The sequence below is a fragment of the Hyperolius riggenbachi genome, chromosome 6 (assembly GCF_040937935.1).
Source record: "Hyperolius riggenbachi isolate aHypRig1 chromosome 6, aHypRig1.pri, whole genome shotgun sequence".
Lineage (NCBI taxonomy): Eukaryota > Metazoa > Chordata > Amphibia > Anura > Hyperoliidae > Hyperolius > Hyperolius riggenbachi.
In genome coordinates this window covers 199774404-199786793 of record NC_090651.1, presented here as the reverse complement: position 1 = coordinate 199786793, position 12390 = coordinate 199774404, and the positions used below count along the sequence as shown (strand labels likewise).

Here is a 12390-nt window from a genome sequence, read left to right as displayed (position 1 = left end):
TCAACGAGATGGAAATAATTCTGCATTGATGCTAATTTATGCAAATGTATGCACTCCCTTTGCTGATAAAATCAAATAATTTGGTTTGGTGACTACAAATTAAAGGGTAACGGAGACGGATGAAAAGTAAAGTTTTATACATACCTGGGGCTTCCTCCAGCCCCCTTCAGGCTAATCAGTCCCTTACTGTCCTCCACCACCCGGATCTTCTGCTATGAGTCCTGGTAATTCAGCCAGTCAGCGCTGTCCGGCCGCATGCCGCTCCCACAGCCAGGAACATTCTGCACCTGCGCAATAGTGCTGCACAGGTGTAGTATGCTCCTGACGGCAGAGTGTGTGCATGCGCACTACGCCTGACTGGCTCAAGTACCTGGACTCATAGCAGAAGATCCAGGTGGTGGAGGAGGACAACGAGGGACTGATTATCCTGAAGGCGGCTGGAGGAAGCCCTAGGTATGTATAAAACTTTAATTTCATCTGTCTCAGGTTTACTTTGTTACACAGTAGTACTATACTCTACATATGCACTCCCCACAGAGCTGCAGGGAATCCACTGAGAATGTTGTGCACATTGAACACAGAGGTGTTGTCTGTTTACAATCTCCTCATTCCCCTGCAGAGAACCTGCACATCATTCTTACATGTACCCACACTTACATTGCCTAGGGCCTGATAGATGTTTTTTGTTCCGGTTTGTACCTTTTACAAGTACTCTTACCAAGGACTAGTTTTAGTCTAAAGGGAATAAATATAGTAGTCTACATATCCTTCTCACTTCAGTTGTCTTGTAAAATTCCTAAGCGTTGGCAGTTAAGAGACGAATTTCATGTTACATACTTTTAATCAACAAAATTGTAATATGCAAATTAGAGGAGTCGGAGTCGTGGAGTCGGAGTCGGTGGAATCCTAAACTGAGGAGTCGGAGTCGGTGGATTTTTGGACTGACTCCACAGCCCTGGGTGTTAGACCCCTTTAAACATCTTTTCCATCACTTTTGTGGCCAGCATAAATGTTTCTAGTTTTCAAAGTTCACCTCCCCATTGAAGTCTATTGCGGTTCGCAAAAGTTTGCGGAAGTTCGCGAACCGAAAATCGGAGGTTTGGGCCATCTCTATAGACCACTAGTATGACCAAGATGCATGACTTTACATTTTTCAACCCTTAATTATATCTCCCATTCACTTGCCCATATAGCCATCCTATCCAGATCACTCTGCAATGTGTCACTATCTTGCCGTGTATTGACAATTCTGCACAATTCTTACATTGTTTTTCCATTGTGGTGCTGCTTGCTTGCTCTCCCTGATTTAGTCTCCATAGAACAAGCAGCTTAGCATTGCTGAGCAGTATGACTGTACAGCAATCATTCCTAAACGGTCACTAGACATAGGAATGGGCAACAGTTATTGAAAGTGTGTACAAATCCTTAGGTACATCCAAATTTTATTGGCCAATGACTAGCCAATTTAGCCACTTTAATGTGTAGAATGAGGGCCAAAATATTTTGAATACAAGGAACAGATTGAGTAGTTAAGCTCTCATACTACATGGAGGTAGTAAAATTGGCCAACATTGGAAGTTTATATGCACCCTTACACTGGCTGAGCCTTGTTCAGTGCTACATTGGTCACTTACCTGAAGACATTTCTCGTGCAAACGTCAGGGAGACGAGCATCAGTGGCAGGCCAACTGTAACCAGCATTATAATGCGATCCAAAGGCAGCTCCATGCGAAGGGCTTTCTTGTTTGGCGGCAGGTCGGGCAAAAGTGCATCCGATAGCATATACTCTGCTGCTCTGTGTGCGATTGACATGTTTCCTCAAAATATTAATTCACAAGTCAAGAAAATGAAAACTGTCTTCTGCTAACTCATAAGACCCAGTCTGAGGGAGGCCGCCCAGCTGCAGCTCCTCCAGTTTAAATACTCTGCTTTTCCTCCCCCAAATGAAACCCTTTTTGCATTATAAAAGAGCAGATCTGCATACACAACGGATGTAAATAGAAGCAAAGGTTTATAATTACTGACAGGCTGTAATCAGCTGCCCTCAAGGCTGCAAAGCTGTACTTTGGCAAGCCGGGAGTACAGAATATTTGTGGTGAGCCTTGGTGTACACTGAGAATTTCACAGAGAACACTACAATTACACAGCAGAGTTATTCAGCTGGGTCTATATAAAGACCTATGTGGTCACTGTCCTTTTTAATTATCCCTGTGCACAAAGGGCCAGCACAGTGCTATTCCATGCTGTAATGCCTGTCAGGCTCCTTTTTACTATAACTGCAGAACTGCGGCCAAAAATAACTGTTATTGAACACATACTGTGTGTTATTAAAGGGTAACAACTTTGTTTTAAAACTGATTTTAGGGTATTATATCAATGTTACAGACTGACACACATTGCTGAAAAACGCACAGGGGGTGCAAATATGCTCAGGGCCTTTTTTTTTTTTTTTAAATGAGACCACCACCCATAAGGCCTCTTTGGATTAGGCTTTGAAGAATAACATTTTTATCTTTTCACTTTTAAAAGTTTTTACTATAGTCCTCCAGAAGTTAACTTATTTAATAGCCCTCAAAGTCCCTCCCCCTAGAAAGATGCAGTGCTGGACAAAGCCAACAGTGGGCCCCCATGGCAGAATAAATATAGGGGGCCCCATGTGAGTGGGTGTGGTCATAACAGATCATGGATGGATCCAAAAATTGTCAATTCCATCATCAAAGTATGTGAACCTAGGTTCCATCCTGCAGGTCCTGTATTAATGTAGCACATAATATCTGCCTATTCATTATGTCTCCTATATGGCTGGGCCACAAGCTATTATCACTGTTCATCATGCATCAGTGTCACACATGTTCCTAAGTAAAAAAATGAAATGTTAAAAGTACCATACCATTATTATTATGCATCTATTTAGCACTGATATTCCACATTGCTTTTTACAGACCACAGTCATGATAGGGACTGTCCTTACAGGAACTTACAAGGCTACGTTCACAGTGGGACGTTATGGTGTGGTTTAGTGGATGTATTGTAATGCAGGTTTCTGCACTGCAATGTGCCACCTATGCGACATTCACAGTATGGCTGGTACGGTTATCAGCGTGCATCATCCCAACGCACTGCATGCAGGTCTGTTTCTATGAAGAGGGATGATGCATGGCCCACGATGGAGTGGGTGAACAAGAGATGGGCAGGGCTTAGGTGATCTTAGGTTATGCCACATCTCTCCCAGATGCTTTGAGCACTGAATGATATACACACACTACACAAACAAAGATATCAGCAAAAGAGCCGACCCGCTGTTGAGGTCGCGATCATTATGGAGGTCAGGTGCTGTGGCGAGGAACTGAGATGGTTGCTAGGGGCTGGAAGAAGCCCCAGGTGAGTAAAATTTGTTTAATCACCCTCGCATCGGAAGTCCTTTAATGTGAGACAAGCTTTTGATAAACCCCTAGGGGTAATGTACGGTGGATATCTTGTATCTTTGTTTGTGTATTGTGTGTATATCGGTGCCCAAAAAGTTTATACAATTACATATACACATACAGCAGGTAGTGTTTTGCATCTCAGAAAGCTGAGGTGGTCCTTCCTCTCCTCCTTCCATGGTATGCATGGAGGAAAAAGAACACAGCATTCCAAGAAAAACACCTGCTACCTACAGTAAAATATGGTGGTGGTTCCATCATGCTGTGGGGCTGTGCGGCCAGTGCAGGGACTGGGAATCTTGTAAATGTTGAGGGATGCATGGATTCCACTCAGTATCAGCAGATTCTGGAGACCAATGTCCAGGAATCAGTGACAAAGATAAAGTTGCGCCGGGGCTGGATCTTTCAACAAGACAACGACCCTAAACACTGCTCAAAATTCACTAAGGCATTCATGCACAGGAACAAGTACAACGTTCTGGAATGGCCATCTCAGTCCCCAGACCTTAATATAATTGAAAATCTGGGGTGTGAGTTAAAGAGAGCTGTCCATGCTCAGAAGCCATCACACCTGAATAAACTATAGACGTTTTGTAACGAGGAATGGTCCAAAATATCTTCAACCAGAATCCAGACTCTCATTAGAACCTACAGGAAGCGTTCAGAGTCTGTAATTTCTGCAAAAGGAGGCTCTACTAAATATTGATTTATTTTCTTTTTTTTTTAGTGCCTAAATGTATGCACTTGTCTGATTTTGTTTAAACAATTATTGCACACTTTCTGTAAATCCAAGAAACTTCATTTCACTTCTTAAATATCACTGTGTGTGTCTCCTATATGATATATTCAACTGACATTTTTATCGTAACAACTAACGATTTATGCAGGAAAATCATGATGATTAACAAGGTTGCCCAAACTTTCGCATCCCAATATATATAGTACAACACCAGCCTGCTCCCTCACATATCCCGGTCGATCCAGAGGAAGGCGAAAAACCCTTACAAGGCATGGTCCAATTAGCCCCAAAAGGGAAAAAAATTCTTCCCGACTCCAGATGGCGATCAGATAAAATCCCTGGATCAACATCATTCGGCATTACCTAGTAATTGTAGCCATGGATGTCTTTCAACGCAAGGAAAGCATCTAAGCCCCCTTTAAAGAACCCTTTCCTAAATAAATGTTCTTTTTTTCCTCCAGGAGCAGATCATGTCTTCTAGTCCTTTGAGAAGGGACAAAAAGCTTCTGCCAAGCTTTTATATTGCGCTCTGATGTATTTATACATGTTAATTAGATCCCCTCTAAGGCGTCTTTTCTCTTGACTAAATAAACCCAGTTTATCGAACCTTTCTTAGTAAGTGAGACCTTCCATCCCACATATCAATTTTGTTGCTCGTCTCTGGACCTGCTCTAAAACTGCAATATCTTTCCTGTAATGTGGTGCCCAGAACTGAATTCCATATTCCAGATGTGGCCTTACTAGAGAGTTAAACAGGGGCGTGGCCTTACTAGAGAGTTAAACAGGGGCAATATTAAGCTAGCATCTCAAGTTTTTATTTCCCTTTTAATGCATTCCAAAATGTTGTTAGCTTTAGCTGCAGCGGCTTGGCATTGAGTACGATTATTTAACTTGTTGTCGATGAGTACTCCTAAGTCCTTCTCCAAGTTTGATGTCACAACTGTATCCCATTTATTTTGTATGGTGCTAGACCATTAGTACGACCAAAATGCATGACTTTACATTTTTCAACATTGAAATTCATCTGCCGCCATTTATGTGCCCATATAGCCATCCTATCCAGATCCTGTTGCAATATGTCCCTATATTCCTGAGTTGATGACTCTGCACCATTTTGTATCATCTGCAAAAATAGCAACATTGCTTACTACTGCATCTACTAGGTCATTAATAAATAAATTGAAGAGTACTGGACCCAGTACAGACCCCTGTGGGACCCCACTTCTAAAAGTCACCCATTTTAAGTATGATCCATTGACCACAACTCTTTCTGTCCATTAGCCAGGTCCCTGTCCATGCACACAGACTCTTCCCCAGTCCTTGCATGCTTAACTTTTGCACCAGACTTTTGTGTGGAACAGTGTCGAAGGCCTTTGCAAAGCCCAAGTATATCACATCTACAGCATTCCCAATATCCACATTAGCATTCACTACCTCATAAAAGCTGAGCAGGTTAGTCAAACAGAACCTGTCTTTAGTAAACCCATGTTGATGCTGAGAAATAAGATTATTTTCAACTATGAAGTCATGCATAGTATCTCTTAGTAACCTCTCAAATAGTTTGCATACAACTGATGTGAAGCTTACAGGTCTATAATTTCCTGGATCTGATTTTTTGCCCTTCTTAAATTGGCTGTACACCAATCCACTGGGACTCTGCCAGTTGAAAGAGTCACGAAAGATAAGATAAAGGGGTTTATCTATAACTGAACTTAAAGGGACTCCGAGCTCAGCGAAAAAAGTAAAGTTGTACTCACCAGGGTCTTTCTCCAGTCCAGTGCTGGTCGGGAGGTCCCACGCCGGCGTCCTGGCTCCTCTCCTTCACCCCGCTCCGGTATGGCTGACAGGCCGCAGCCCGGGCGACACTCGGTGGAGTGTCGGGCTGCAGCTTCCGCGTATGACGCCGATTACGTCACACGCCGGCCGCCTCGCGTCATCACGGCGGCCGGCGTGAAAGTACTGCGCATGCGCGATTAAAGCGCGCATGCGCAGTACTTTCACGCCGGCCGCCGTGATGACGCGAGGCGGCCGGCGTGTGACGTAATCCGCGTCATACGCGGAAGCTGCAGCCCGACACTCCACCGAGTGTCGCCCGGGCTGCGGCCTGTCAGCCATACCGGAGCGGGGTGAAGGAGAGGAGCCAGGACGCCGGCGTGGGACCTCCCGACCAGCACTGGGCTGGAGAAAGACCCTGGTGAGTACAACTTTACTTTTTTCGCTGAGCTCGGAGTCCCTTTAATTCCCTAAGGACTCGAGAATGCATGCCATCCGGGCCAGGTGCCTTGTCTATTTTTCATTTATTTAGTCTTGCCTTCACTTCTTCCTGCGTTAAATATTTAATATTACAGTTGGAAGATTGAGACTCTTCTGCATCTGTAATTTGCAACAGTGATGTTTCCCTTGTGAAGACAGAAGAAAAAAAAGCATTTAATAACTCTGCCTTACCTTGGTCATCCACCATTGAGTTCCCACCCTCATCCTTTTGGAGTCCAATACAGTCAATACAGTCAACCTTTCTTTTGTTAGAGAGTCTGAGAGTCTGGATTCTGGTTAAAGGTATTTTGGACCATTCCTCTTTACAAAACATCTCTAGTTCATTCAGGTTTGATGGCTTCCGAGCATGGACAAACTCTCTAACTCACAACACAGATTTTCAATTATATTCAGGTCTGGGGACTGATATGATCATTCCAGAACGTTGTACTTGTTCCTCTGCATGAATGCCTTCGTGGATTTTGAGCAGTGTTTTGGATTGTTGTCTGGCTGAAAGATCCAGCCCCGGCGCAGCTTTAGCTTTGTCACTGATTCCTGTACATTAGTCACCAGAATCTGCTGATACTGAGTGGAATCCATGCGTCCCTCAACTTTGACAAGATTCCCAGTCCCTGCACTGGCCACACAGCCCCACAGCATGATGGAAGCACCACCATATTTTACTGTAGGTAGAAGGAGTTTTTCACCATGCATAACGCCCCTTGTTATGCCCAAATAACTCAATTTTAATTTCAGCAGCCCACAGCACCTTATTCCAAAATTAAGCTGGCTTGTCCAAATGTGCTTTAGCATACCTCAAGCGGCTCCATTTGTGCTGTGGGCTGAGAAAAGGCTTCCTCTGCATACAGCATCTCCTTGTGTAAATTGCGCTGAATGGTTGAACGATGCACAGTGACTCCATCTGTAGTAAGATGATGTAGGCCTTTTGTGCTGGTCTGTGGGTTGACTGACTGTTTTCACCATTCGTCGCTTCTGTTGATCCGAGATTTTTCTTGGTCTGCCACTTCAAACCTTAATTTAAACTGAGCCTGTGGTCTTCCATTTCCTCAATATGTTCCAAACTGTGGAAACAGGCAGCTGAAATCTCTGAGACAGCTTTCTGTATCCTTCCCCTAAACCATGATGGTGAACAATCTTTGTCTTGAGGTAATTTGAGAGTTGTTTTGAGACTCCCATGTTGCTACTCTTCAGAGACATTTATCATGACGATTAACAACCTTGCCCAAACTTTTGCATCCCACTGCAGACATGGGTATGTACAGTGCCTAGCACACAAATAACTATGCTGTGTACCTTTTTTTCTTTCTCTGCCTGAAAGAGTTACATATCAGGTAAGTAAGTGTCTGACTCAGTCCTGACTCTATAAAACACTATAAAACACTTTCCAAGCAGAAAATGGCTTCTGAGAGCAGGAAAGAGATAAAAAGGATCAATAGTACATAGGATTTTAGCTCTGCCATACTTCAATGAACGTGTCATTGAGGAAAAACATTAAACTGTGGAATATTTTAAAAAGTCATTTTTAAGAGAAGGAAGATAGATACAATTGTTTATTTCATTAGTTTATTTTCGCCTCAGGTGTCCTTTAAAGAGTCTGAAGCCTTATAAAATTGCTCTTTTTATTTAACACTTATCTTCTACACTATTGTCATGATCGCTGCTGCAGCAGGTATTGCTGGAAGTAGTAGTGCTGCAGCTCAGGTAGTTCTGATCTCTTTCCATGCAAGCTGCATAGCTTTGTCTGCCTTTCCCTGCTGTCAGCTTGTGACTGATTATCATTCACCTGTGTGGGAATCTGCATGTCTGCTCCCATTGGATGACCTCAGTATAAAGATCTGCTTCCTGCAGGACTCCTCGGGTTTTCATAGCTTCAGTTTAAGCCTGTCTTGCTGTCGCTTCAGCCCCCGATCGTGTTTCTTGTTCTAAAGATACTTTGCTGGTTTTGCATCATATATTGGTTCATTGCCCATATATATGCATACCAGCACGTTTATTATTTTCCTTGTATTCGTGTTACGTTGATACATCAGTGACGCTGATATATACGTACACGAACTGTTAATATCCTGTGTTCAGCTAGTCAGTTCTAGCACGTTGATCACCCGTGCTGAGCTAGTTATCCTGTTCCTGGTCCTGTTTGTGGATTGCGTTCATCTCTGCGAGGAGATAACGAATCCTTCTGAATCCTGTCCTGTTACCGTTTGTGGATTGCGTTCATCTCTGCGAAGAGATAGCGAATCCTTCTGAGTCCTGTTCCCTGTATCGTTCCAGTCCTAAGTCAGTGTTCCTGCTTATGTCATATATCGGTTCATTGCCGATATATACATATGTTAGTCAGACGTTACAAATAGTTTAATTGATAGCTGTAATTGTAATACGCTAGGAAATCATACTTATTGTATATTTATCTGTGTTACGTTCATCTATCTTGATCCTGCTATTTCCTGACTATCCTGTCCTGTCTTTGTGAGGCACGCCATCGCCGCTACGCATTGGCTGCCTCATTCCAGTCTGTCTTGTTGTGGACGCTTGCTGCCACTAAGTAGCGGCTAGCTAGCAAGCGTTCATTCTGTCTACCTGTCCTGATCTCCTCAGTTCTGGTTTATACGCTCAGCGCTACTTTGCGCTGAGACGTTATAGCGAAAGCATTGTTTGTGGCTGTCGGATCTGCACCGGCTCTGTGCGCCACAATCTCCTTTTGGAGTCAGTCCTCCCCTCCACTATACTAGGGATAGCCTGTTTCCTTGTGCTAGTGTGTGTACCTCCTCCACGTCAGCTCATGCGTTGCATGCTGACTGTGGAGAATACACCACCAAGCCTTACAACTATCACTCAAGCTAAAACACTGAATCCCTATGGCAGAATGCTGTAATTAAACCCCCCAATCCCCTGGGCAAAATGTGGGGAGCACTTCCGGGTAGAGGCAGAGCTTAGGGCTGTAGCTCTGCCTCTACTAGCATCAATCCCTACCTCTCCCCACCCCTCTTAGTCTTCTTTCACAGAGAGGCAGGGGAGCGGCAGAGATCTGCGCAGATTGATGCAAATGGAGGAAGAGCTACAGCGGTAAGTCCTGCCTCCCTGGACTTTGAAAGTCGTAGGTCTTTGCCCCAGGCTTTGGGGGGGGGGGGGGGGGGGGGGGCAGGCTGCGGTTACAGTGTTCTGTCACTGGGATGCTGCGGCTGCGGTTAATTACAGTGTTCTGTCACGGGGATGCAGCGTTTTAGCTTGGGTGATAGTGTAGAAGATGAATGTTCAATAAAAAGAGCAATTTTATAAGGCTTCAGAGTCTCTAAGGGCTGGTACACTCAATGGCCCTGATTCATGAAGCTGTGCTGCTATAGCAGCATGAGCTAAATCCAGGCTGCACGCTACGCGCGGTCATGCTACGTAGCATGCCTTCCTTAGTTACATACGCTGCTTACATAGCAAAACTTGCTCTTTTAAATGCCGGCTGATGCTATGACATATCGTGACCAGGGCCGGCCTTAGGTTTCACTGCACCCTGAGTGAAACCGGATTTTGGTTCCTCCCCCCTATCCTCTTTGCGTGCGTACACACATACGCACGCACACACACAGGCCCATATATAGCACCAATGCTCGTTATAGCTGTGGTGCGTCTCTCCCCAAAACATGCCCTCAGACTCAGTATAGGTAGGTAGGTGCCCTCAGTATTAGATCTTATGTGTAAGTGCCCTCAGTGTAGGTAGCCATGCATAGGTAGTATAGTTGACAGTAAAAGGTAGCTAGTATAGTAGCCCTCAGTATAGGTAGTATAGTTGCCCCAGTATAGGTACTTAGTATAGTTGTCCCCAGTGTAAGTAGCATAGCTGCCCCCAGTGTAGGTAGTATAGTTGCCCTCAGTGTAGTAGCATAGTTGCCCCCAGCGTAGGTAGTAATCGCCAGTGTAGAAGCATAGCTGCCCCCAGTGTAGTAGCATAGCTGCCCCCAGTGTAGGTAGTATACCCCCAGTGTAGTAGCATAGCTGCCCCCAGTGTATGTAGTATGCCCCCAGTGTAGTAGCATAGCTGCCCCCAGTGTAGTAGCATAGCTTCCCCAGTGTAGGTGGTATGCTCCAGTGTAGGTGGTATGCCCCCAGTGTAGGTGGTATGCCCCCAGTGTAGGTGGTATGCCCCCAGTGTAGGTGGTATGCCCCCCAATGTAGGTGGTATGCCCCCGGTGTAGGTAGTATGCCCCCAGTCAATCCCCTCCCCCTTCTGCGGCAGCGGGCCAGGCAGAGACTGACTCATCTGACTTCCACCCTCCAGCGCCAACGTCACTCTTCTCTCCCAGTCTCCGCTCCATCTGTAGTTAGTGCAGGGCTACAAGAAAATGGCCGATTGTCCGCATTTGTGGACATCGGCGACCATGTTCTTGTAGTCCTGCTCTAATTACAGACGGAGAGGACGCAGGGAGAGACAGCGGAGCAGCAAGGGACGACAGGGCGCATGCATCCTTGAGAGCTGGCTCCCTGAGTGAACGCTCCGGTCGCTCATATCAAAGGCCGGCCTTGATCGTGACTGCAGATATCAATCGTTGGATAATATTAATCAGTTCTGAACAGATCCCTGTGTGTATTGTGAAGGACCAGTCGATGTCTGCGTAGATGAGAGAAGAATGTGGCTGCTGCTTGTCACGTGGACCCTTTCTACTGTTTAAGAGGACCAAAGATTGGATGCCAGAGTCATTGAACCTCCTGGGATATTGATCAGATTGATTGATTGCCACAGATCTCCTTGCAGTCCTTAATAGTGGTCCCGCTTTATTCCTCCTGGGGCATTTTATTTTTGTTGCAGCTCCCTTGCCATGTGAGCAAACTGACAGTAGTATATGTGATCACAGCTCAAAGCATTTACTTTCCCTATGTATCCATCACTCCAGTGCCCCTTGTACAGGCACATAGCATACCCAGATGGGCACTGTCTGCCACACGCTGTGAGCCCAGTACAAAGCACACATTCATACTGAAATAGCTATAGTAGGGAGTTGCCATGTGTAATTTGGAAACATTTGCAGAAGCAGCAAAATGATACAGCCGCCCAGAATAACCAGGACTAGCTGTGCTGTGTCCCAGTTATAACATTTACAATTTAAAATCCACAAAGCATAAATTACTTATAATGTAGCTACCATCTTCACACTTTGTGACATGTATGTGGAGGCTCAGTGTGTTTCGTTTACAGTGAAAAGAATTACAATTTCATCCTTTCATTTGCTTTCTAGTGGAATAATCAGACTGAACTAAAAGTAGACCACCGGGGCTGAGGGTGATGGTTGGGAGGGGTTGCGGGGGGTTATAAACTGTATTAACATTTGTATAGTGCCTTTTTCTGCTGGAAAATGTATACATTTATGTATACCGGTTTGTTCTCTCTGGGTTTGGGGTGCAGTTAAGCAGAAGTTTCCAAGATAATCCAGCTACAGCTCTGACAGTCTGCTGCAGCAAATTGCTTTTGGATACTTGAAATGTGATTTGATAACAGCTATTCAAGAAATTTCAGATGAAATGAAAAAACACAAAATACTTGGCTGAGTATGTCCTTTCTTGGCAGAGATTTAGACTTGGTTCACAGTGTGCACGCATTATAAGGAGTGTGAACTGCAGTGGAGAAAAGACATAGACTTTAATACAAAGACTGCAATAACATGATCCGTCACAACGCAGCACTGTGAACAGGCCTATAGCATTGTATGGGCAGTGAGCTGACATGCAGAGCACTGTGAAATAGCCCTCAGCTCTCATGAATTGTGTAGTCCAGTGTTTCACAACATTTTATTGGTATGTACCCCTTTTAAGCCCCTGTACTCACCATGTACCCCCTAGCATAGCAAACATTATCTCAAGTACCCCTTAAAGGGAACTTAAACTGAGAGGGATATGGATGTTTCCTTTTAAACAATACCAGTTGCTTGGCAGTCCTGCTGATCTCTATGGTTGTAGTAGTGGCTGAAT

At 44.7% G+C, this 12390-nt stretch overlaps 1 protein-coding gene across 1 annotated transcript in view; it reads right to left on the bottom strand.

Annotated features, from left to right (window-relative positions):
- PANX3 (pannexin 3) overlaps positions 1–1867 on the bottom strand; it is an 83838-nt gene extending 81971 nt beyond the window's left edge. Inside the window, exon 1 of the mRNA XM_068242703.1 lies at positions 1635–1867. Coding sequence (XP_068098804.1) covers positions 1635–1812 — 178 coding nt within the window. The 5' untranslated portion in view covers positions 1813–1867. The remainder of the gene's footprint in view (positions 1–1634) is intronic.
- Between the last annotated feature and the right edge of the window lie 10523 nt (positions 1868–12390).